Source organism: Centrocercus urophasianus, unplaced genomic scaffold (assembly GCF_019232065.1).
Source record: "Centrocercus urophasianus isolate 14NV4802_14NV808 unplaced genomic scaffold, USGS_Curo_1.0 seq_22, whole genome shotgun sequence".
NCBI lineage: Eukaryota > Metazoa > Chordata > Aves > Galliformes > Phasianidae > Centrocercus > Centrocercus urophasianus.
Genome location: NW_024884778.1, coordinates 11,863,741 through 11,890,311, shown reverse-complemented (window position 1 = coordinate 11,890,311; position 26,571 = coordinate 11,863,741). Strand labels below are relative to the sequence as shown.

The 26,571-nt window shown below is 37.1% G+C and overlaps 1 protein-coding gene across 1 annotated transcript in view; it reads right to left on the bottom strand.

Moving 5' to 3' along the window:
• Nucleotides 1–26,571, bottom strand: part of ERC2 (ELKS/RAB6-interacting/CAST family member 2) — a 413,280-nt gene that overhangs the window by 8,671 nt on the left and 378,038 nt on the right. The window contains exon 16 of the mRNA XM_042823657.1: nt 8,099–8,149. Within this exon, the coding sequence (XP_042679591.1) occupies nt 8,135–8,149 (15 nt within the window). The 3' untranslated portion in view covers nt 8,099–8,134. The remainder of the gene's footprint in view (nt 1–8,098; nt 8,150–26,571) is intronic.

Here is a 26,571-nt window from a genome sequence, read left to right as displayed (position 1 = left end):
CAAATAATAATAAGAAAATTAATGAAGATGAATCTAATGACTTGTGTCTACTTTTCCAATCATATTAGATTGCTTATCTTATAAAGCTGAGAATAAACTAACAAGCTTCAGATTGCTGCTGTGTAGATCTGAATATTTATACCAACAGTTATATATCCCTATCCATACTTCATAATTTAGGTAAACCACAAACATGCTGTTTCGTTAGGTTGTTCTGCTTATAGCTTAATAGCTCTGTGCTCTTTATCCTATCAGTATGCTTAAGCACTAATTGCTCTGTGGAGAACATTGTCAGGTATTCCTGCTATCTTACTAACAAAATAAGAAAAATCAATATGCCAAAGGATAGCTCAGAATATTGTTATATACCAAAAGCCTGTTTTGCAGTTAGCGAGATACACTTTCATCTTTTTCTCCTAATGATCCAAAGTATTTTGTATTTTATATGGTTCATGATATGAACGTCCTTATAAAAATGAAGTGGGATACCTACAGTTTCATCTTTTAATGTCAAGAAGAAAGAGATCCAGCTAAGGAGCATGCTAATAGGTTTGATCTATTTGAAGTAAGAGCAATGCTGGATCCACTTAAAACTCCTAGCACTGCTAGAGCATTACAATGACTGTGTGTGGCAGTGTGAACAGGACCATACATGCTCTACAGTTACTTATTTTTTAAATACCCATCCAGACAACACACAGCATTTTGAAATCTAGCATGTGTGGTCTAATTATGCAATAATTTTTATACTTTAGGCCCCAATATTATGAGCTTCTCCACAATTATGGGTCTGCCCACGCATTTCTCAGTGCGTGATAGGGAAGACTTAAGGACCAGTTCTGGTAAGCATATCAACATATGCTTTAATTTTTACTCTAAGTGAGACTTAAATATGCACCTAACTTTAAGAACATGCATGTGTGTCTATCCTGAATGAGAACTTTCGGGCTAATCTTTTGCTAATGACATGCATATGCAAAATATTGTTCCCCTCAAACCTTCAAATACCATCTTTTTATCCACTTGTAAACTTAATAGCAACCATGTAGAAGTTAGCAAGAGCAGCTTAGATAATGAGATTTCCAAAGGAGATACTAAAACCTTCCATGTAAGTGTTATGTAACAAGTAAACACACACAAATAAAAATATGAACTTCATTACTAATCATAAAAAATTCTCAGGGGCAACACTTCCTACTTAATATGTTTATGAAAATTTGATGCAATGCAATTAAACTAACAATTGCATTTAGCAGTATAAGACTGGTGAATTCATGAGCACAAATAATCACTACAATCAATCAGTAATACAACATCTATTTATATTTTCTTTCTAGAGACCACCATTTTCCTCACATCCATTTTCTTTCCCCTCTCAATCTCTTCTTCCTGTACAACTGTAGGCAGACTTTCTTATTTTTCTTTGATCTCCAGTTTTGTGTTTGCTTAAGCTTTATGTCTCCCTACACTTTTTCATTCTTCTCTCCATAGTCTCTGTTGTCAACCTGACCAACTCATTGGGCTTTAGGTAGTAATTGTGCGTTATCATCACCATCTACTTTACCTGCATATTGCAGTTCTGTTGGTTGGAACAAGATAAAACAGAGGAATAATTCACAAAGGCATTTCTGAGGTCAACCTGTTGCTAATTAGATACACGAAAACAAAACCAAAGATACTCTTGTTGTGCACGCACAAGTGTGTCAAACCCTCTGAGGAAAAAGGAAAGACCAGAATGGAACTTAGCTCATATAAAAAACTTGGAAAATAAGAACAATGATGACTGTCCATACTTAGTTCATTACACCATTAATTTTAGAGGAAGTGGAAACAGACCAAGCACTTAATTTTTTTTTTTTCTATTGAAATAAATAAAAAATATATAAGAAAGACAAATATTTTCAGGATTACTTCCAAGAAATTTTGTTCTTACTTGATGCTCAAATTAAAGAAAGGAAAACCGACATCTTAATTTCTCATGAAGTAATCAAAGCACAAATAAAATTATCCAGCCCATTTCATTCTAATGTAGGTTATTTTTTTTTATGATTGCACATTTTTCCTACTTACTACCTGAATTTAAGGATATAATACAGATCACCACTGTTATGGCCGCTGATTGAGTCTGCCAACTTCACATTCATATTCGTACACCTTGGAAATGAGGAATAAGGTTTTCTATACAGAACAGCAGAACATGACACAACAATGCAGGAAAATCAACAAAAAGCATGGCTGGACCATGATTTCATATTCAAATGAAGTCAAGTATTGCAAATATTGAATATAAATTGTGAGGGTTAAATCAGAGAAAGTGGTTTCCATGCATTTTTTTTTTTTTTTATGTGAAAATCTTGTTACAAACAATTGCACAAATTAAATTACACCTTATTTATTTATTTTTTCTTTTTGGTCAAAACTACTTGTGCTTTTGTACAAGCCAATTCTTGTAGCATATATCCCAACTGTAGTTTATCAATCGCTTGTTGAGAAAAAAAAAATTAATTGAGCCAGGAACAGCTTTTGTTACAGAGATCATGTAAAAACAACAACACCAATACACAGAAAAACAAACAAAATAAAAACCCCTCAGTGATTTTCTCATTCTAGGCACTGAATCACAGACAAGGGATTTTAGAAAGGGAGAGAGAGAAAGGATGAAGACCTTTGCAAGATCTTATGCCAACAATGTTTTGAGATCTTTACTTTCATTTCACTAAGTGAAATTTTAGTTTTAATTCCCTTAGTTATCTTCCAATATTAGGAACTGACAAGATAACAGGCACAGATTGTTTTGTAGGCTCACAGAAAAGGCACCTTGCCCCAGTAGTCACTTCTAATTCAAATCTCTTCTGAAGTTCGAAGTGTGGATCAGGAACAACTCACACCTGCCACATCCATGTGCAGGATGTGGAAAAATCTACCAATCATCCCACATTCACACCTACCAGACCACTGAAAATTTTAGAGACTTTTCATATTTTGTTTTTTTTTTTTCTGAGATGAAGAATTATATTGTAATAGTCTCTGTTCATGTAGAAACAACTGTAAATCTCTATCATTCTCATCACCCTCTATTTCCCTTTCCTCTACTCTTCATTCTTTGTCAGTGGCTTACCAGAATGCATGGAACAGCAGAGATATGGGCAAACCTTGATCTGGTACAGGACTTACAGTGGCTTTGTGTTTAGACACCCATTTCTTTCCTACATATTTAAAATATTGTTTGCTGCTGCAAATAAAGCAAAGTTTTGGAGAACCATGCAGAGCAATTTCAACATCTCCTTCCTGAAGAGTATCAGCTCATTTACATCTTGAGGTTAACTATACAGTTAGGGTTGCTTGTGTCCCATATGCTTCATTTTACATATATCTAAAGGAAATTTTATCTGCTGTTTTACTGCCCAGTCCCTCAGTACTGTCACTACGACTTTGCAACCTAGATTTTGAATTTTCAGAATTCCTTCACTCCTGCAGAGGAAAAAAAAGATTTCAAAACCAGTTTGTGGGAAATTCCCATGAAAAATATCTGGTTTCTCAAAAGAATGAGCTGAAACTTGTAGGGCAGCTGGGGCTGAGGGAAGGCAACAGACGTATTTCCATTCTGTGCATAATTCAACAAAATGTCAGCGCATGCTTTTGGAATCCTTTTTCTGTGCTGCTGTTACGAGCTGACACAGTGTCAGCATTTTCAGTATTATGCCATTATCAGCCTGTATAGAATCCTTTAAAACTGCTGGGGGGGAAAAAAGTCTCTTTTTGCATATTTATGCCATCCTGCTCTGAGCACTTCCGTTGGCCCCAGTAAATCTCTTTGCCAAATTTCAATTGACTCTTGCGGTGTTCCAGCTGTTAGATAAACTTCCAAGGATATTTTTGTGACAGGTACAAACGTAGACAGGAAATCTCAAGAAGAAATCCTAAATTAATTATGTGTCAACATTCAAGCCACAAGAAGGAGCAATTGTCATAAATTTTTGGAAGTTAGAATCCAATTTTAGTGGTAAGTGCAAAGAAGTTCACTGACTCAGTTGTGAGTCAATGCCAATGAAATAATATATGTCACATTCTTTAACAGTTCACTTTGGCTAAACACAGAAGGGAAGAAGCTAAGATTAGTAAACTGCTTATTTAAATCTCATAAAAAGATGACAGACTCAAAGCAATAACATACTATGGATTCACAAATTAAAATTCAGTGTTGCCTAATCTTATCTCACGTTTTTGAAAATAACTGTAAATTAATTTTATGCTAAAAGGAAACCTCTCCACTACCTGAAAATTTGACCGTGATGCCAATAAAATGGTTCTACAGTGACACACACGTGTGCCTCAGCTCTCTTCTTCTATACACACAATGCATTTGGGCTGCTTTATGAATGCTACTCACGTTGAATAAGCAAGGGAGTGAGAGGGCAAAGTTAGAGAGTGTTGAAACAGCCCTGGCCATGAGAGCTGCCCATGTTTCTTTAGTTTTAGCACTGCTGCAGATTTCTTGACAGCCCTTCTGATTCCTCCACGACACGTCCTTACAAAACCCCGAGCCCCACACAGGTAGACATGAGTGCTCCAGGGCTCCACAGGCATTGCAGGTGGCAGCCCCCCGCACCAGCCCCCACGTCCCAGAAGTATTTCTGCGGTGAGTCTGGCTGTGCTCCTGCCCTGATCGTCCTTCCAGACCATCAGCTGCACTCAGCTTGGCAGCACGGCTCTGCCCCGCTCCCATCTGAGCACAGCTGAAAAAGCGATCCCCTGTGTCACGCCAGGCACCCTGCAGAACCCCATGCATGGGCCTGGCGGGGGGCTCTTTCTAAACCCGCCTGCCTAAATACAAAAGGGAGAGTGCTGAGATACCTGTTGTCTCTGGACAGAGAATAATGAGTCACTGGGGCTTGGGGAGAGAGGGAGGGGGAGAAACTACCGTAAGCTCTGCAAGCTGCATTTCTCAGCACAGCTTTGCGGCACACGTGCGAGATGCCTGCGGTCCTCGTTCTGGCACCAAGCCTGTAACAAGGCCTGGCAGGCTGCACAGCACCACTGCTGCAGCATGGACACGGGGCTCAGGCTGCTGCCTGCCAGGTGCAGAGCTGGTGGTGAGGAGCTGCCCTGCCCACAGCCCCCATTCCTGCCCTCGATAGAGCTCTGCACGGGGCCCACACCGCACAGCCACCTCCCCACAAGGAGAATCACAGGCACGGAGATGCCTTCCTGACACATAGCATCTGCTACACAGCAGGAAGGGTCACAGCTCGAGGGAGGGAAATGCAACTCAGACTGCTGACAGGAGAGGGTAGAAAGCAGTCATCTCACACAATGGGCACGGATCCATGTTGGAGTATTTCCTTTATAAACAGTATCCTTTTATAAAATGCAGGTAACATTCCCCTTCCTTTACTGCGTGCTTTTTCTTTACAGATTAAAGGCACTAAATGGATCCACCCAAAGCCCGCAGAAGACAGTCTTTCAAATTACTTCAGTGGAGCTGTGTCAAAACAGTCGCAGGAAGCGAGCACTCAGAGACCCATCTGTAGGCAAAACTTGGCCCTCAACAGAAGCATGAGCAGACCAGAAACCCTCCAATGCACCAGAAGGGACATGCTGCACTTAGCTGACCACCTTGATTCTGTGTCTCTAAAATACTGTGGATAAATAACTATTTATGTCACCCTGGGAGAACAGGAATGTATGATACGGCTATGTAACCACCTGGACTTTTATATATAAAAAGTGTTTGCACTACTTATGGAAAGCCAGACATGTAAATTACACTACCTTTAGCAGGAAAAAATACGTGCCAAAGACCATGCCTAGGAGCAGAACTGGGGAAGAATGGGGGTATGGTCATGCCCATTCTGCAGTGTTTTCTTTTACAAGCCTGTTTTACTGCTGAGGCGGGGGAGACCAGTGTTATTGCTTCCTCAGAAAGCCATTCTCGCAGGATTTGACTATTGGTCATGAAAAACTTACAAGGTCAGACAATCCTGCAATATTTTAACAAATTCAGGGTTTAAACATGTTCCCAAGATTTTGGTTATTTCTGTTTAGAAGATGGAAAGTAATCCCCTTATAAACGTGTTATTGGCTGGGAAACTAGAATGAACTAGAATCTGGAGATCTGAATTTGATTTCCTTGAAAGTTCACATAAATTAGCTTTCAAAGGATTTATCTACCTTCAGCATTTCCATGGTGGACAGATAAAGCTGGTACTATCAGTAAAGCTACATCTGAATATTTGGTATGAAAAAAAAAAAAAAATGGAAGAAACAGGCCTAGCATGTTTTCTTGGTGCGGAAGAATTTTCATTTTGCAAGAATAAGGAGACACACAGCCACAGCATCCTTCACCATAAGAGGTCCCCTAGAGGCTGATTGTTAGCATTAGAACATTAACAATCTGTGTATTTATCAAAATGTGGACACTAGAGTGGCTTGAAGTAGTTTCACTTCCTCTTAAATGATAATAAATTGGCAGCGTGAGTGTTGACTGCCTGAAATGCAACTTCATTACTTCAGAGGTTAATGGAGCAACCTCTCTCTGTTGATCTTCCTGTCACCATTGGCTACAAAAAACTCTCTGACACAGTGCAGTTTTCAGGAGAGGCACAAGTATAACAGAGATTAACCACATCAAAAAGAATACTGTCCCACTCCATTATATTCTGCAAAGCTGGTGTGCAGCAAATTACAAGGTCCAGCAGTGTGATTTGGCTTGTCTGAAAATCAAATTAGCATAAAAAGAAATGATGATGTTATATTACTGAGACAAATGCTTTTCCATCTTAAAAGGAAAATAAGTAAAAGAGAAACAAGGGGAAAAAAAGAAGAGAAAGGATTTAAAAAAGAGAAAAGAAAATTTGAATTAGTAGAGACCAAACTAAATGTGAATACTTTAATTATGATGTAAAGTATAAGGAGCAACTGACCTTGAGCTATTTCATGCAAGCTCTATAGAATCCCTCTAGTATTCCTTAAAGAAAACTCCACAGTGATTTAGCTCAACTACCATTCTTTTGAAAGCTGAATTCACGCTTTTGCAGGAGATGAAGACTGACAGAAAAAGAGTAGGAGGAGGCCACTGAGATTCAAAGAGGATTACATTTAATGCTGTTTAAGTGAAATAACCTACCGAATGAACATGTATTCATTTAGGGAAATGTGCCTCTCCTTATTCTATGCTACTGCCCTGAAATGCCTGGTAGATATGATAATTTTCACTAATTTGTACCTCCTGTTGTTCACAACCAATGTCTGGAATGAGCATAAGTCCCTCACAATTCTGAACAGAAAACACCGTGCAAGGAAGCAGAATATCCTGCACATCCTATACACAGATAATTGGAAGTCACTTCCAAGAACAAAGATTGCTCATGACTTACAAGTAACAACAACTTTGTCCCAAGCACCAAGAGAAATTCACAAATATACAGGTTACCTTCCCTTTTTTGAGTATGTGAATGAAACAAAATTTCTTTGTATACATGATTAATTTTGTTCAATATTTATGTTCTTGCCAGCAGATTAACAGACTAGCAACACATAACTAAAAGTACTTCACATGTGCAATTACAGCACTGTAATTGCATGCACATACCAACTAATTATACATGTAGTTGTGCAAATGACTCAGATCTGTTTCAGGTCACTCTTACCCACCCTCCACTTCCCACCTCCGCTAATATTTGAGATAGTGTTTATCAAATCTGACAGCATGTCTACAGCAAATATATCAAATACCTTCATTTAATTCATATCTTTTGGAAGTTTCAATAAAAAATGAATACTTTTGAGCACGAAACACATAGAGCCGAATAAAACCATTCTCTTCCTACATATAGGGGCAGGTACCTGGGCATATTAGGGGGTAATACTGAAAATAAAACTTTCTGCTGCTATCCTAGGGGATGAAAACATTCCTGGAAACTGTAGAGGTAAAGAATACCAGGATTTCTTGCTGGGGAAGTAAACTGGGCGTGGGAGTACAAGAAGAAACTATCCTCTCAATGTCAGAACAATGGTCACCTTCCCAGCCATTGATCTACGTAGTGTGAGAAATGGGAGAGGAATTCAGAGTTCAGCACTGATTCTGTCACTGGCTTACCTGGAGAGCTGGGGCAAGCTGCTTACTCTCTCTGAATCAAAATTTCCTCAGCTGTAAAAAATGAAAAGAGAAGATACTAAACCTGCACAAGTCTCAACCTACACATTAAAGCAGAGTATAAACAGCAAGTATTTTTCTGCACAACTACGGTAGCAGTAATTCAATTTCTCAAGGCTGAAAAATATTTGCCGTGTTAACTGAAGTCAGGCTGATATTTGGGGTGAAAAAAAAAAGTTGTAAAAAAAATTAAAATGCTTTTATTTCACAAGGTAAATTTACTCTAGTTTTAGATCAAGAAATGAGGTCCACCAACTTGTAGCTTGCAAGAAGTGCTACACATCCATAGAAAGATGATCTGTTAGTTAATGTTGTAAGAAAAAAAAAAGGAAAAAAATGATTGACCGTTCAATAAGTGTATAACATCATGAATGTAATCATGAGAAAATCAAAATTGCTAATTAAGAGGACACTGCTGCAGGTTCTAAAGTCACCAATTACGGTATCTCAAAAAGTCACTTTCCCAGCAGAAAATTTATGAAAAATTATATAAAAATATGAAGTCAATATGAAGTGTAAGAGAACTCTCAAAGTGCACAGCTGCATACACAGAATATAAGAATGCAACAGTATATTTTCCAAAGCTAAAAAGCTGCAGATAGTAATAACCACATCTCTCTCTGAAGACCCTCCTTTGAGAAGGAACTGATTTACATAGATAATTAAACATAGTTTAGAAACCTGAAATATTTTAATGATATGTATGGTTTCCAACAAAGTCTTTGACACCTAAAATGATGCCAAATATTTTAAGAGCTTCAGTATAAGAAAATATTCTGTATCTGTAAGAGATTCTAAATTTGTATTCCAAACATTTTTCATTAAAAAAAAAAACAAAACAATTCTTTCTCAATCAGGTTTTTTAACAGCTGAGAGTAGAAATCTTAAAGGGAAACCCATGCTGATGCAGACTTTTGAAGAATTTTCTTCATTAAAAAGCAGCACTTTTTTGATCTTCGTTACATTTGCATGGTAGAAGTATCCAAAGAAGTGAAGTATTACTGTCATTAGTAAGTAAAAGAGACATCAAGTAAACCATACTCAAAGAATATCCATCATAAATAAAAGAAAACAAAGATCCTACAAGTGAAAGACAGCTTTTTTTTTTTTTTTTTTTTTTTTTTTTTTTTTCCCCTCTTGGCTGAAATCTTTTCTATGGAATATAATGCTGGCAAAACAGAATTTTTCTACTCACCTTTTTCCCTATTGAAAAGTAATGCACTCTTTAGATAACCTCTTCTAAACCACCATTGAAAATTGTATTTTCTGATTCAAACAAAACATTGTTTTTCTTTCTGCCTCATATGGCTAATAATAAAGACTAGAGGTAAATCTCCCTACAGCTGCTTTCAGTTCATTTTAAGTCAATGAAACCAATATAATCCTGTAATACAGTCAACTGTTTCTTTTCTACTAGGCCTAAAGGGCTGCAAGCTTAGAAAGGGAAGAATTACAGTTTTTCTTTTAAGCACCTATTAATATTTTGCCCCTCCAGCAGTTCTTTTTTTCCCCTTTGAAGCCTTTTTCCCACTAAATTAATGTTTAACAATTAAATCAAGCTGAAGGAGATCTTAAAAGATCTAGACAATTACTGATTGGGTAGAAGAACAGGCCTTTAATTTAAATGGGAAACATCTCTGAAATGATGCTATGAGACCCCACAACTAATTACATAATTTTCTGCATCTGAGAAAACATAAGCTGAGAGAATGCAAATAGAGCCACACACGTAATACTGGGGAGAAAAGCTGGAACTCGAACATCTACCTATTATCTTTGAAAACAGAGCAACTTGTAGAAAAACAGGCTTTGTGCTACTAGATATGCAGAGCAAAAAATGCAGCTTCGCAGAGAAGAAAATCCAAGGGATGGCATCTCTTTTTCAGGCAAATATTATTAATACACTGAGAATGGCAATACTCTTTAGGTAAACGTTACAAGCAGGCCTAAGAGCCCTTTCAAAATTGTATATTCTTTGTATACATAATACACTTTTGTGTACTTATAAGATAGAAGTGTTCTGAGTTTCCTGCTTTCAACCACAGTAAAGTGTATATTAACCTAAAAATACACCACAGCTGAATAGTTAAGATCCAGTAATGGAGTTTTTCTATTATGCTTGAATAAATAGAGATTGTCTGGAATGAAAACTCTTAACCTGAGCACCAAACTGGCTTGTGGCTGCCTCCTTTGTCACATCCTGTGAGCACCTGCTTGGAATACTGCCTATTCTTTGCTTCAGACATCCTTTAGGAGCCCATGCAGCTCCAGAACCTTGTGTGTCTCTCCAGATCTCTCAAATGCCTTGACACGTGATTAAGATCCTAACTCAGGAAGATTTAATCTACTCCAAGCAGTGTGCTGTGACAAGCCTTGGTTCTTAAAAGGAATCAGACTGAGATAAGACTGAGGGGATTTGGTGCAAATGTCTATCACCAAGACCTAATTAACAGAGTCCATGGTTTTATCCTACTTCCAGTATAGGTATAGAAGCAGCTGAGGGCCCATGCTAGAACTTCCAAAAGTATGATGGATCATACTGGCTGAAATCAAAGAGGCCCCTAGTGTGAATTCTCCAAAACTGGACCCATGTCTTTTGAGTGTGTGTCTGTCACACAAGTAATAGGGACAGACACTCAATGAACTAGACATCTTATCTCTCAATAAGCCCTATAAGATATTTCCAAAGCAACCAAGTTCCCATTGATGCCAAACCCATGAGGAAATAACAGTTTGTCAGAGAGATACTTTATGTTTCTTCCAATTAAAACACACAGTAGTTGAAATCTCAGACAACTTGCAGGCTGTATTTCCTATTTTGATGTTCATCAAACTGTTGCTTTTCCATAAAAATTTCAGGAATTGCACATTGTTCTTCTGTGAGATTTCTGATACTTCCTACTATAAGACAAGCCTCAGACAAATGAATTTTAAGAATATATTTAAAAATCCCAACAGATTTTCACAATTCAAATATTTGTATTCTTTAATTCAACAGTTTTATTCATCCCCAGATAGAATCAAAGCATGATCTGAAGGAAAAATGTTATTCGGTTTTATGAGCCACTGAATCACATTGGAACACTGAGGATTTCAGTTCACAATCATCTGTTATACAACAGCAATGCAAAGTAAAAATTAATATGTTTTTGGCTAGAAACATGAATTCCATTTTCACAGAGCACTTCAGATGATAAACAGACTACTATGATGGGCAACATTCAGCCAACAAAAAACACCCTAGCACTTCCAGGAATGAAGGCTCTCATTCCTATAATAACACCACCGACTAAAGTAAGTCATGGTCATTCTTCCTTTTAATATCTTTTTTTTTAATACAAAAACCTGTAGTATCTTTCTATTAACCATTTAAAAAGTTTTGTTTCACCAAACCAATTTCAGTAACAGTATATTATTTATCCAATAAAGACTGCAACTGATTCATGACTATCTGCATAACTGAGGCATGTGCACTAAGAAGCCATCCTCCATCAAGTACTTTCTTTTTGTCCATACAGGGAACAACCACATATTTATGGAATCTGTACAACAGGTTAAAAAAAATCAACAAAATCAGGAGGCACTTGTACCTCGTGAAAAACCCCCTGGATGCATTTTTCATTCATGTTCCCGAAATTAATTAAAGCCCTACTGGAAGCATATAGGCTGTGAACCACAATAACCACCAGTTCCTTGCTGATAGCTGAGCACATTTTCATTCCACCTCATCCCTGTTGGAACATGGTCTGCATGCGGGTGGGTGGAACAGGCAACAGCCTCTTTGAGCAACAAAAGGAGGGGCTCCAGTAGAGCTCAAGCGCTCCCACAACAGCCGGCACCAGTCAGCTGCAGAATGTGCTGGCAGTAGCTCTTAAATGACAAATCTGAGGTGTGGTTCTAAGTGCACGAATGCATGAGAAACAAGCACTTTGGAGCAGCCTTATCTGCTGCCACTTTTTTTTTTTTCTTCTGAGTCATCTGGAGCAGCTGTTCCACACATCCTGTGAAAATCTGGAGCTCAGCCCATCCCCAAGACATGCAGCTCCTGTGCAGGTGCTGGTGACCCTATGCCTTCAGGAAGTCGCTCCCTGGACTAAGTACGATTCACCAGGGTGCAGAGCTTGGCTGCAAGAGCAGCCGTGGGCAGCTGGGGTCTCAGGACTGGGCACACGGGATGGATGCTGCTTGGAAGGCTGAGTATGCTAACTGCTGCAGAGCCTACGGCAGCCAGCAGTGAAAACATGCTGTGTACAAAAGCTGATCCTGCTGAGGCCCTGTGCCTCACCTCCACATCAGCTAGCAGCTCCTTTTGCAGCAAGCTACATCCTCGCTCTTTACCCTCCATTTCACACCCCAAGTAAATGTGATGAGGACACTGTCCTCTGACAGCTTCTGTTTGAGAGAAACTACAGGACAAGCAGAGATGTTGCTAACACTTCAAGAATGTGCTGAGCTGGGCAGCGAGTTTCCCAAGGATTGCCTGAGAAGGGAGAACCACCCTCCTGGGGCAATCTGAAGGGAGCACAGTATTAAACACTTTTTAAAAGCCATGAAAATAGGGTGAGTCAAGAAGACAGATGAGACAAGAAGTAGGAGAGAGATGAACAAAGGCTCAGGCTTCAGGCCAAAGAATGAACTTTCCTAACTGTATAATGGCAAAGGTGGAAAGGAGTGGACTGGCAGCAAAAAATAGGTTGCAAGTTTCTGAAGAAAAACCTTCTCTGAAGGCTTTACTCCTAATCTGGAAAGAGAATAGTGTGAATAAGGCAGAAGGACATTTCTTTCTATTGGATTCATTATATTTCTTGCAACGTCAAAAGTTTGGAGTGAGAATTTCTATCTCAGTCTGAAGAAGTAGAGTGCAATGCTTTGGGCATGAGGATTTTCCTGGAGAGCCAGAACAAAGACAGAATAAGTGACGTTGAGAAGGTCTGAGGAATTAGGAGATCTTCAGCAAGCATGTAGAAGCAGAGAGCCAAAGGTAGCCTGGTTCTGCTCAAAGTCAGGAAGATTGAGAGCACACAGCCCCTGGGTGGTGGGACCCCAAGCCAGAGCTTGGGGAGCATCCAGCCAGGGGAGCTTATCCAGAGCTGTGACACCTAGTAACAAATAAATAGCAAACAAAGATACACCAGTGGCAACAATCAGCTTCAGAAGTTAACAGGAGAAGCCTGGAAAGTGTAAAACCTATTTGTTGCTAGGCAAAGGCAAGGAACCTAATGCTAGAGTTATGCTGTGTCAAATAGAATTTTGCGCAGAGGAATTTGAAGACCAGAAAACAAGGAAGATAAATTGTTATTTAAATTTCCAGATTTGGATCCTTCCCATAAGCCTGCCAATGAAAATTAATAATACAGATTTGTGACATTTGTAATAAGAAGAAAGAGGCCAATATTATGTTCTCCCAAACCTTAGCTAATGGGCATGGGGAGCTTTAAACTATCACCATTCATAGCAGTGATGATGAGTGAAAAGTGACACAGGAAACTTGGGGACTGTTTTTAATCATCCTTACATAGCTGTTAAAGGCACAATAAAATGGCAACAGGACATTATAAATAGAGCATGTAAAAGAGCCTTCTGTGACAGGGAGAACTGTTACAGACTCCCTTATTAGACAGGTTGGCTTAAGCATTCACTCTGTCACCTTCCTCAGTTGGTCAAATGCTTTGTCCCATTGTAAAGATAACCGAGTTGGTTTGGCCACCTCTGGTTTAATATAAAAAAAAAGGTGATTTATCAGAGCAGTACTTTAAAAAGCAAACCAAGCAACAGCACAAAGGTGCTCAAACTTTTTCAGTTTCCCAGGAGGGATGCCAGCTCTGTTTCAAAAGCTTCACACACATTGAAATACGATTTAAACAATCTAGGATGCCTGGAAATAAATTTGTTTGTAGCAAAAAAACCCTTCTTCCTACAAAGATGCTGAGAGAAGATGGTGCGTCTCGGCGAATTCTGGTTCTGTCAGAACTGAATCTTACATCTGTCTGCAAATCAGTTCACAAACAATGTTGCACAACATTGCCTTTTAGCCTCTTTTTCAAATATCTTAATAATTTCCACTGACGTTAAGAACATACAACAAGTGAAAGAAACCTGAACACTTCTATCATTTATAACAAACAAATGATAATCAGTCCATTTAGTCTTGTAATGAAGCAAGCTTAAAAGCAAGCTTTAAAAAAAAAAAAAAAAAAAAAAGTCAAATATTTCCATTTTTTAAATAATTCAATTTGGGTTCTTATTTCACCACAAATTATGAACTATAATATTGGTCATCAACCACCATTGTGAGCAGTGAGCATTAAAATACTAAAAATTTGCTTTCCAGCATTTATTTTCTTTTGCTTTTTCATCACAGATGTTCACACATTTGTTATGAGTTTGGTGTATTTAAAACAGAAAAACAAAATGGAGTCTTCTTTTGATGCTCTGTTAGCAATAGTTGCCCTTTTTACATACAGTGTGAAATTCATAATGAGGAATGTGGGTGCTATTACATTTAGTATCCATTCTTCCTTTCCCCAAATACATAACTGTGTGTTCAGCTGATCTCATTTCTAATCCTCAGAAATGTTTAAAACTGTGAAAACAATTAAAGAAAAAGATGATTTCCCTTAAGGCAAGGCCCTGTTGAAGTATTCCAAGGAAATAATGTCTCTAGTGCTATCCACAAAGACTACAGTTTTGGACGTTTTTACTTACTGAGTTCTCCCAGAACAGGGCAAAGTAATTAAGAACAATGGTTAGCTTTTGGGGGGTGCCACCAAACATAAAAAGCAAAATGAGTTGTATAACAAAAAACACACTAGAATACTGAGAAAGAAATTGAACAGCAAATAAATAAATGTTAGATTTAAGTTCACACTTAATATATATTAGCATTCTTAATTCATACCTGCCTCCATTATGGCACAGATTACCTTTTCTTTACCCTTCCCATTCTGGAAATGTAATTAATGGCATGGATGAGAGATGCCCACCAGGCACAATGAGACATGCAAAGGATGTACAGGAGGAATACTCCACTCATTGTGGGAAATCATCCCAGTTTCTGTAAACAAATGAGAGGGCAAACAAGAAGTTCACACACAAGTCACTCACATCACACTTCTGCAAACAGACATGCCTCACCCCACCAGGAGGCAAGTGCCTGTGGGGGGAGACCAAACCTTCAACGTATGTCATTTCCCAAGATGAAAAGGAACACGTAGCAATGAATCTTGCTATTTTTACTTTTATATATTCTGCTCGGCATTTTTGATCTATTGCAAACTAATATATCCTCATGGCTTACGGTAGCTGCTGACATGCTTTACAATGATACTGCTGCTTCACTGCCTTCTCTATTTTACTGCATTCAACTGTTTTTAAAGGGAAAACAATTGAAAGTCTTTATCCTTACAAAGTACATCCTTATACAAAAACTGCCTCTGAATAATTAAGATTGCTCAATGCTAACCTAGAAAAGCATTGCACAACTCCAAGAAATACACACCCCTCCCCCTAGACATAAGGATATAGTAAATGACAGGATGTCAAAAGCAAAAGGAGGGAGACACCTGCAAATTCTGTCATCTGCTCTCTGCTCACCCACTCGGGTCACATAGGGCTGAAGAAAGAGGGACCTCATCTCAGCAGGGTAGTGAAAGGATCAGAGGAAGAACAGAGAAGCAGCTGATCATAACAATTGCAATCAAGAATTGAAAAGGAAAAGCGCAGGGAAAATTTAAAAGCTGAATTTAAATAGAGGCATGGAGAAAGGCCAAGATTGAGGAGATAAAACACCGTGGGCAATTACAGAGAGGAGTCTGGGTTAGAAGAAAAACAGAGTTTAACACAGTGTGTTAAACAAAGGCAGACCACAAAATTTTGTGTCTGAAGGCCACCCTGCATTCAGGTATGTTCATAGAGGACTGATGGCTGCCACTGCCACTCCTGAATCCGGACAGAAACCTCCCCAGTTCTGGAAGAGGAAGAAGGCAGGTACTGGCATGAGTGATAGCCACCTTCCTTGCTGAACTCCGCTGGAAGGCTGCCAAAAAGTGAACGCAGCTGAAGATTAATTAAACTACTAGCAAACTACTATAGCTGAGCAAACCCATCCCTCTTCCTTGTGTTTGAGAAACTGAAAGGGAGAAGACTGAGGTGCAGAAGCCCTGAAATGTAGATCCCCATGAGGATGGCTTTGCGGCTCTGGAGGATCCCATGATCTCTGCAGTGCTCACTTCACAAGGGAAAAACACAGTGCTCCTGCTGCATTACAGGTTAACATAAAAACAAACAAACAAAAAGCAACACAAAAAGAAAGAAAAAAAGGAGTAACCTACAAGGAAAATTTCTTTGTTGCTCATAGGCTTTTTTTTTTTCCATAAAATTAGCAGCTACTGTCATCGAGACTCAAATGTTTGGCTTCTATCTGCAAAGCTCACAATATGCCATTAAGGAAACGTCTGTGTGGAGAAGGATGGCATATGTGAGAATCTACCCTTCTTTGAAAGTACAGGTATGCTTATCAAGGCCTTTCCTTCTTGGAAGTAAGTTCAAATATCAGATAAAATGATAGCTTGACTGTTTGAGCATCTACATGAGTAGCTGCTTAAGTGGTCCAGCAATTCCACACCAATATTTGGTCCAAGGGCTACAGTAATTTATGGACCTTCCGAATATGAAAACTATTTTTTTTCCTTTTGCACTGTGCTCGGACTGTTCCTTTGATTGCATGCTCCGTATGCTTTCCCACTGCTCCCCTACTGAGCTCTGGGTGAATGCAGAAAATGACTGAAGGATCGGTACACTACCCTCACACATGTAGGAGAAAAGGCGATTTAGGCTATTTAAAACCCAGGCAAACAAAACATAGGGAATTATGGAATAGTTTATGTGCAAAAGTTCATTACAAATTTTTTATTTTTTTAGAACAGTGGGAAAGGGAACCTGAGCTCAAAAATGGAGTGTACAGCTAGAGGCACACATATATCTATCTATATGCCCCTAGTTAAAAGTCAAAATCTTGGCCTTTCAAGTATGTGTCAATAACTACTATAAATGTTTACAAGAGGAAAAATGGAAATTCTCATCTAATTCAAGCCATGCCAGAAACACATTTGCATTGTCAGCCATGGTACAGAAACTGTATCAGCCACAGCCTAACTACAGAATCCTATGACACTACAAACAAAGACTTGGGATCTTTCTTCATGAAGTCCAACTTAAGATATACATTCTAAAGCATAAAAGAACTCTTGCTGTTTATGGCAGGGGATTCATTAAAATACTTTCAAAATATAAATTCTATATCTTCCATATAATATTTGCAGGATTTGCTCTAACTTTGTGTTTCTCAGTGCTGGCAGTATTACAACAGTACTGGAAAAGAAGAAAGCCAAAATAATCTCTCTCCAATTAATAAAAAAAACTTTACAACTATCAGGATGAGCTAAAAATATACTGCTTGGATGAGGGATAATTCTGAGGTAAAAATAGCAGAAACAAAGAATATTTAAGACAAAACAAAATAAAAATCCCAAATCATTTTTAAGAAGCCATGCGCAGCTTTAATATTTATCACCTCTTTTGCCAAGCAGAGCTTCAAAACAAAAAAAGAAAAAAGGACGCGGAGTTGATAACAAAGGAAAGACGCCAAGACTGTACAAAATAGAAAGAATTTCTGCATTCCTTCAGTGAACATGGAAGTCCTCCCTCCGAAGCAATTTATCTTGGCTGATGAAGGATAAGTGGGTGTGCCCAAGACAAAACTTGTCAGACAAAGACATGTTTGTTTACTTATTATTTATCTAGAAGTCAGAAGCACAATACATTACCATGCTAATGTGGGCCTTTTCAGATCTCTGCTCTTCACTGGAATTGAAAGGGAGAAGCATGTTTATTCCAAAGGGACGAGAGATCTGTAACTAAGTGTACTGTTAACGTAAATTTGTATTATAAATAGTATTTGGAATGGCTGTACAAGCACATTGGAAAACACTCTCAGCAGATAAGACAAAGACTAGGAAAAAAACAGCAAAGACAGAGAGGTGAAGCAGCATATCCCACCTGTTCCAGCAGAATAATGGACCACTCACTACTAGAATTATTGCACTATATGGCCTCACTCCCTGCAATGCTATTATACTCTAAAGAAATGTAGAAACTTAAATTAACAGAAATAACAAGCTTAAACAAACACCAACTAAAAATCAGTGTTTAACTTAAAAACAAATTTTCTTGTTTATATTTTTAATTCTAGTCTTGCATACACTGAAAATCTATTTTGAAAGGCTAGTTATTATTCAAAATTAGGAGCTTCAGGAAGCAGAAAAAGCTGCTTAGGGAGTAGTTAACTCTAGTAGGAAAATGTAATAGGTGAACTAGCATATATTTAATTTCTATTGTCCATGGCTACAAATGGACAAAAATTGACCTTGAAAGGTTCATTCTTAGCAAGATTAAATGGAATACAACAAGCTTTCTGTTCAGAGCAAGATTAAAGAAGATCTCTAGGAGACAGAGTCAATGCTTTACTTCAAAGATAGGTATGAAAATTTATTCTGACAAAACAAAACAATATCAAGTAAAAAGACAGAAAAAGAATGGTCTTGGATCTCTGTTAATCAACACGGCTTTTTTTGAAAATGGCAGTGCAGAAAGGAATTCCATCATCAGGAATTCTTTGTAGATGAATTACACGTTAAATGACCGGTTCTAATCAATTTATTCATGCCACATGTTTGGATTATTCATGCATTATATTTGATATTATTTTATATTTTTAACTGTAGCTTGTTTTAAAACACAGTGGGCATAGAATTAATGCAGTGGACACTGATTTTTTATTCTGTTTTACATATTCAGAAATTTAATGTTAATTTTTTAACATAAGGAGGTTTTGAAATGCAGAAATGTTACATCATTCTGGATTAGGTTCTGCATTGCATATTCTTTTGACTGATTGACAAGAAGAATAAAAATATTACAATGTTAATCCTTTTCCTTGATTAAACTTGATTAATTTTAGCTATCTTATTAATCTTTTGGGATTACTAGTTCTAGGATACGTAAGCTAAAAAATATTATCTGATGCAATTGTTAGTTTAAAGTAATGGGCAGAATGGTTAATAGAGAAAATGAGTGTTCAGTACCTCAGGGGATGAGGGCTTATCCAGGGGATAGGAAGACACTGTTTTTTATCCAAAACTTAACAGTTACATAACATTTACTGTTACCCACCCAAATACTAAATACACATAATGCAGATGGCATTCCTAACTTCAGTTTGTCTGTTAGAATAGTCCACAGTTACTGCCCATAGTGATTTTATTTCATATACTAAAAGAAACTGAAGAAAAAAGATATCAACTTCATTTACATCAGTTCTTGATCAAGAATTAAAGTTGCTTTAAGCTGTGTGAGTTTTAGCAGGTTTTTACCCTCTCACATGCTGATATTTTCTCAATCCTAGAAATTTAGTCATGTCATTCTCAATTTTAGACAGAATTCTATTTTTTTATTAATTTAAAAATAAAATCCGAAAGAGATAATATGAGAACACTTGGTGTTCCACAGTAATAAATGATAATAGATTGTCCATGCTCTATTTGCTCCGGGTACTATTCTATTACAGAAATTCATTGGGCTGCAAATGTGAAGTCACAACAAATCTGCTGTTCTGAATGCTGAGGGAGGGGTGAGGTCTATACTTTTCAGGAGCAAGGTGTAGAGAGAAGCTTCTGTCTAAATATGATGCTGTAAGGAATGTATCATTTTCTCATCAACTTCATAAGCTTTGGAAGAAAGAACAGCACCAAAAATCCTACACTACTTTTTTTTTTTTTAAATAATGCCCATTTCTGTGTGTCCAACCACTTCTATATCACATGCCTGTTACTCAAAGACTCAAAACACCTAAGATCATTCTAAGAAGCATTTCCATTTGCAGAAATAGATCAACGGCAGAACACTCTCATGAAACAACATATGAAATTTATCTTTGAAGTAGACTGACTAAATGGCACAAACTAAATGTAATTAAGCAGCAAACTCCAGTAACAGACAGGTCAAAATGAAATCTTGAACAATCTGCAGTGCAAGTTCTAATTTTCCATAGGTTTTAGTCCCAAAGAAGAGAAATCCTGGAAAATGATATTGTTTCACAAGATTCAAATAAAAGGCAAAGCATTCATAAATATGGGTTTAAGCTCCTTAAAATATAATGCTGTAAATCTTATTACAGACTTCAGATGCAATTGTTCTGCTGTTTGTCTCATAACGCTGTGCCTCTTAACTTTATACGCTTACAAAGGGGATTAATTTTACTTTAGTTCTTTGTTTTCTTTTGCTAATAAGGACCAGACTTGTTTGTTCATTTTCTTTCAAGTACTTCTGTTTCTTATAGTGTGAGTTCATACAGACGTAATGTAGAAAATCAGTATGAAAACCTAAATGGTTCAGGTAAAGTCCAAAAATTAGGATAACTTGAGAAGAATCTCAAGCTTCTGAGGTCATTCATTCCTCTTATATTCCCTCTTGTATTTGTCTCCTGCTGTATTTTCTTTTTGATTCAAACTAAGGGAAAAATCTTCATCTTCCTTAGCTTAATATGCTTTCCTCTCTGATTCCATTTTTCCTTTCCCACATATCACAGCTTATCTTCTTCAAAGATCATCTATCTTCATCTATCTTCTTCAAAGGTCATCTTGGTATCTTTACATCAAGGATCTGCATTTCCAGGGAAGACCTCGTGATCCTCCTGCCAGCTGAAGGAGTCGAGCCCTGTGTTTATATAAAGCTTTGCTGGTGTGAATGTGTGGGTATGCACTATGTGGTGTATCTACCACATGTACCACAATAGTAATATTTTCTTTCAAATATGGAACTACTTAATTGGATTTGGAGTGTACATGTATACACTTCATTTTAAAACAAAAACCAACCGATTTTGGAATGTCAATTGGAATAGCAATGTCTTGTTATTAAAATATATATATATATAACAGAAATAGTAATTTAATTGATTTTATATTGCCAGAACCTAATGCGTGTTCTGTTCTCAGATATAACAGCACTATGAAGAAAGGACCAGGGTATCCAATGCATTAAAATCAAAACCAAGAGTAAATAGTCTCCTAATTAGTCCTCACAAGCAGGCAAAGTAAAACTATAGAACTTAGCCAAAATTTAACATGAAATCAAATCTTGGTACCCTATTCTGATGCAGAAGATAAGAAGACATCCATAACACAAGAAGGAGACATATAGTTTACCATTACAATATTCCTTTACATTCTCTAACTATAATCCTATCCAAAAGAAGAAACGGTGTTCACTTTTTTTTTTCTTCATAAAAAAACAGTTCATTTCATTATATTTTTCAGATGAACTGTGATTTCCTCAACTACAGCTTATGTTAATGAAGTACAGTACATGTTAATGAAGACAAAAGAGATCTCTCTTCTTATGGGCAAAAACTTTCTTCAGCTTAATAGAAGTTCCTAGAATGCTTAGCTTTTCCCATACAGCTAGAATACCAGAAAGTTTTCTTATAGTTGTTTATATATATGTCTCATACAGTTGTCTAGTGCTGCATGAAATAAGTCCAAACATTAGTATTACTTTTTAAGTAGACGTTTATATATTCTTTCTGGCCTCATCTTTCCTTCCTCTCTAAATATATAATATTCTAAGGAGAATAAAACTATGCTTGTATGTGCACTTGGTACTAACAAGTTTAAAGTAGGAAATGATGGTGATGTGATAGCAAATGAATGTTGGCAAGATGTCAAATGTCCGGTGTAAAATTTTATGAGCATGCACATTCCAACGCTATGTGGACACAAGCCGTCCACTGTAGTTCATTTTGGCAGAAATATTGCAAATATATAATTTTAGCATATATTACAATTCACTTATGGATGCTTAAAAACACATTAATCAACCTCCCAAGAAAGGTCAATGAAGCACATGAGTATACCATATAAAACAGATACTGATGTATCAGAAAAGACTAGTTGAAAACTGAGACAGATAGATGCATCAAAGCTATTATATATGTTTCTTTTAGTCCAGTGCTGACTGGGCAAAAAAGCAAATGCAAGTTTGACAGCAGAGAAAAAGTGAGCATGGCTATGCTGATGTGAAAGGGACTACAGCAACTGAATCCAAGTGACTATCAGGCCAGTAACTTAGAAAACAATCAAAATATTTTCTATGATCATTAAATGTAAGACTTTTGATGTTTTTTCATGGTGCATAAGTAGGACCATGTTTATAATCACATCTGAGATGGCATCCATTTTTTCATGGGATAACCTTGCAGTTTCATTTGGGCATTAAAAAAAACCCTGACTAGTACATACAGCTGTGTGTGCTGAATTATGGGCAGGAACTGGAAATTTGTTCTTGTAGTAAAAGAGGTATTTTTTAATGAAGAAGGCACAGTTGTGAGGAGACAATGAAATCATATACTGCTGCTGTACCACAACTTTGCATGTGGGTACAAATGACAACAGCAAACAAGAAGCTTTGGGGCAAGACAGAGCAGATGTGATTATCAATATCCACCAAACAGTAAACAAACTACTTTTACACAACGTCTTGAGTGAGAGTCGCTGATGTCAGTGAGGTTTCTCGGTGTGTACAGTGCTCAGCTTTCAGCTCAGCAAGTGTCAAGAAGTGCTGTGCTGATGCAGCATTTTCTGCCAGCAGGTTGATGTAGAGTCAGGCACTTCTGAACCTCTGTAAACAAAATCTCTCTGCACCAGTGACTGGATTACAGAATGACACTCAAATATGCCTCAAAAAAATCGTTATAAATCCACTAAAGCCTCCTATGTTTAATACAGGCTGAATACAGTCAATACATCATAGCAACAGAAAAGCAATTGCATTAATTGCAGGGTTGATAAAACTATTCAATTATTTGAGCTGAGAGGCTTTGAAAATAAGACTTCTTTACATTATCTTTTTTCAGGTTATCTCTAAACATACGCTCACTGGAAATGAGGAGTTTTAAGAATGGATGTAAATTTTCATTATCGTAATAATTCCTATTTAAAAAATCAATTCAAGATCATTAATGGAAATAAGATTTTGCCACACTAAGAATAATCCTGTAATTTATAGCATTTTTTTCAATTCCTCAAAAACAGAGTCATAAATGATTTTGCAAAAATGCCTGCCACCTGAATTAATTGCCTTTTTAAGATGTTCATCTGTATTCATTGTTTCATCATTAATTATAACAGTTGAGAGAAAAGGGAATGTCATCAAGGCTTTCAGAAGTGCAAGTATGGCTTACAAAAACACTAACTCTCAGACAAAATTCTTATTTTGCAAAACAGGTGACATTCCTCAAAGATTTATCTCCTTTAGGCTTACTAGCAGAAAGTGATAAAATGCATTTACATGTAAAATATTTTTAATGAGCTTGCACAGAAGTTTATGGGTGTCTGCTAGTGGTCTGACCCCTTCTTGTACTCCTTGCACTCTTACCATACTTGCTCTCTTCTGAAGTATGATTCTGTTCCTTCATCATCACCTTACAAGCTGTAAACTATCAAAAAAAAAGGGAATTCTGCTGTCTGCTGAAGTCTTTGTTATGGCTGCATAAGAGTCTCTAAACAAATAAGTTGAGGTGTCTGAGAAAATAAACTATTTAAATTCTTCTCATAGCAAAAATCATATCTCACATGCAGACTGCATATGGTATCTGCTACTAGTGAGTGCTTAGTGTTTAACACTAAGCAAAATCAAATCCCCATCCTCTACTTATTTTTGTGTAGCCAGTATCATCTACCCAGAAGCAGAAACCGTCAGCTCACAAAGAATGGCAAAAACAAAGATCCTTAACACTTACTGGGACTGGAGAGGCCTTGAGTAGTTAATGAAACATCCTACTGGGTCATACAACCACAAAATCCCTATCATAAACATTTGCTTGTCCATAAGATTATCTTCAGGCAGAAGCTAATGGAGAAGACCTCTAAATGTGGAGGGGAAATACTAAAGTAACACTGATTGTCAAAGGTGCCCTGGGAACACAGGCCAAGAAACTTAAGAACCACCTCAATGACTTTTTCATTAGTCTCTAGAGTTTCCAAAAGTCTAGACTTACTATCTTGAAAATGTCAGCATCAGACAAATTTATGGTGAGAAGCAAAGTTCATGAGATAATGGGGGTGGGGAAAAGGGGATGCTGGGGGAGAGGAAAAGAGAGATAGTAAGTCTAGACTTTATTTGAATATATCTTCCATTTTGTGACATCTTGACTTCCAAGCATCTGGTTGATCTTGAGCTCATGAGGAAATAAATTCAGTCCACAGATAACAACATGAGTTTATTTGATTATGATACAAATTAATAAAAACAACAATCCTCAACTTTATCCAATTAGATTAGCTAAAGATCAGGGATATGTTATGATGCACATATAGCTAAATCCTATCTCAAAAAGCTTATCAGTTCAAAGTTGCAAACAAAGAGTTTAAGATGGAGTAATTTAGAAATGAATACAATGACAATCTAACAGGTTTTTTTAATATTATTTCTTCAAAGTTTTTTGACACTAAAAGTGTAAAGGTAGATGGCAGTCCCGCACAAGGCCACTTTCCATTCTTTTCACTCTTCAATCTTTAATCCATGGTTGTACTGAATTTTAGTTATAGTGTACGTGCTGGCTCTAACATAGCTAAAAGCCATCAATGCTCAAAGAACTTACCTGTTTCTCCTGATAAACATTAAAGGGCCAAAAAGTCTGTCTTTGTCTGTCATTAGCTAATCCGCGTCTAGAAAATGCATCATGTAGTAAAATGTGATAAAAGTCAAAGTTTAAGATATTTGTAGAGCAAGAATAATCCTTATGCGATGGACAGGAAATATTCAACTCAGAATAAAGTTTAATGAGGGCAAAATAAAGTCTAGGCATGTGGAAACCCTCCTCTTTGAGGATATTCTTTATACCAATTACTCTTCAAAGGTATTGCGTTAATGTTTTTAGCAGAAGATAAAGTTAATGCTTTTACAATTTAATCAGATGAATACTCAAAAATGTTCTTTTGCTTTTGTTTTTAATCTTTCATGCTTGTATTTTATTTTCACAATTTATGTAGATAAAAGACATTTCTCCCCTCCAGATTATATGGACACAGCACCATTAGATAAGTAGGTTGGGTTGGTTGTTTTTTTTGTCTGTTTGTTTTGAAATAAGTTTACAGTACGAAAAGATCACCACTGTGTTTAAACCACCATTTTCAAAACAGCAAGGTTAGCAAATATGACCTCCTGAATAATCTAAGATTTCATTTTTTCTTCTAAAGATGAATATTAACTACCTAGTCAATATATGTAAAAAACAGCAATATGAAAGGTATCCTACCAGCAGATCACAACTGCTGCACCAGCACCCTGCTGTATCTAGCATAATGGCCTCCCCTTTCTAGATCCCTGTTGCTCTGAGTATTTCCTCTTGCATTACTCAATTCAATATTGTACTCGATTCACACTTACTTCCATTGCTTTGCCATCTGCCAATAAAATCACTTTTTATAATGTACACTTTTAAAAATTGCTTTATAGTTTAGAAGGTTTGCTAAAACACAGAGATACAAGATCACTAAAGTGATGACAGAATATACCTGCCCTTTGTTTCCTCACCTATTATGAAGAATTTGGAGATAATTTTAAGTATAAGCATTTTATTCCTGAATATAAAGTCTTCTTTGCTGCAAGTACAGCAAAAAGAAAATAGAATCTATGTTCAGTGACAACTACTTAAAGAATGAAGGGGAAAAAAAAAAACTACCTCTCTTTGGTATAACAATATATTAAAAATTAGGAGAACAAGATGAAAGCAAACAATGTAGCTGTTCTGCTCACACATTACCATAAATCTTACCAAGTGCTTTGTTCAGAATTAGTACAAGGAGCCCTCACCCTAATTCTCCTCTCTTCTTTTTCCTTCCCACTCCTCCAGCACTGAAGACTCATTGCTCATTCTCGTACTTTCAAATGCATCCTCATCCAGAGATTCATTTCCTAATATATACTCTTATGTAATTTTATACCATTTACCTTCTTAACCAGTACATGATTTATGTAGATGCTTTCTTTTTTTTTTTTTAAACACTTGAATGATCACATATGCTACCAGTTCTCTTAAAGACAATTTTCAGAGTTCAAAAATCATGACTAGAGGCAGCATTTGTGCTGCAAGGTGTCTTAGCTTGCTGCCTGAAGTAATGGAGCATTCCAGGCTGTACGTGGAGCATTCAGCAACTAGCAGGCTGCCTTTTATGGTGAGATACAGGCCTACCAGTAATGACAGTAGTAAAAAAAAAATGACAATACAGAACGCCTTTTATAATGTGGCTAATTCATTGCAGACTACAAAGCACACAGGCAATATATATATAATGTTGCAG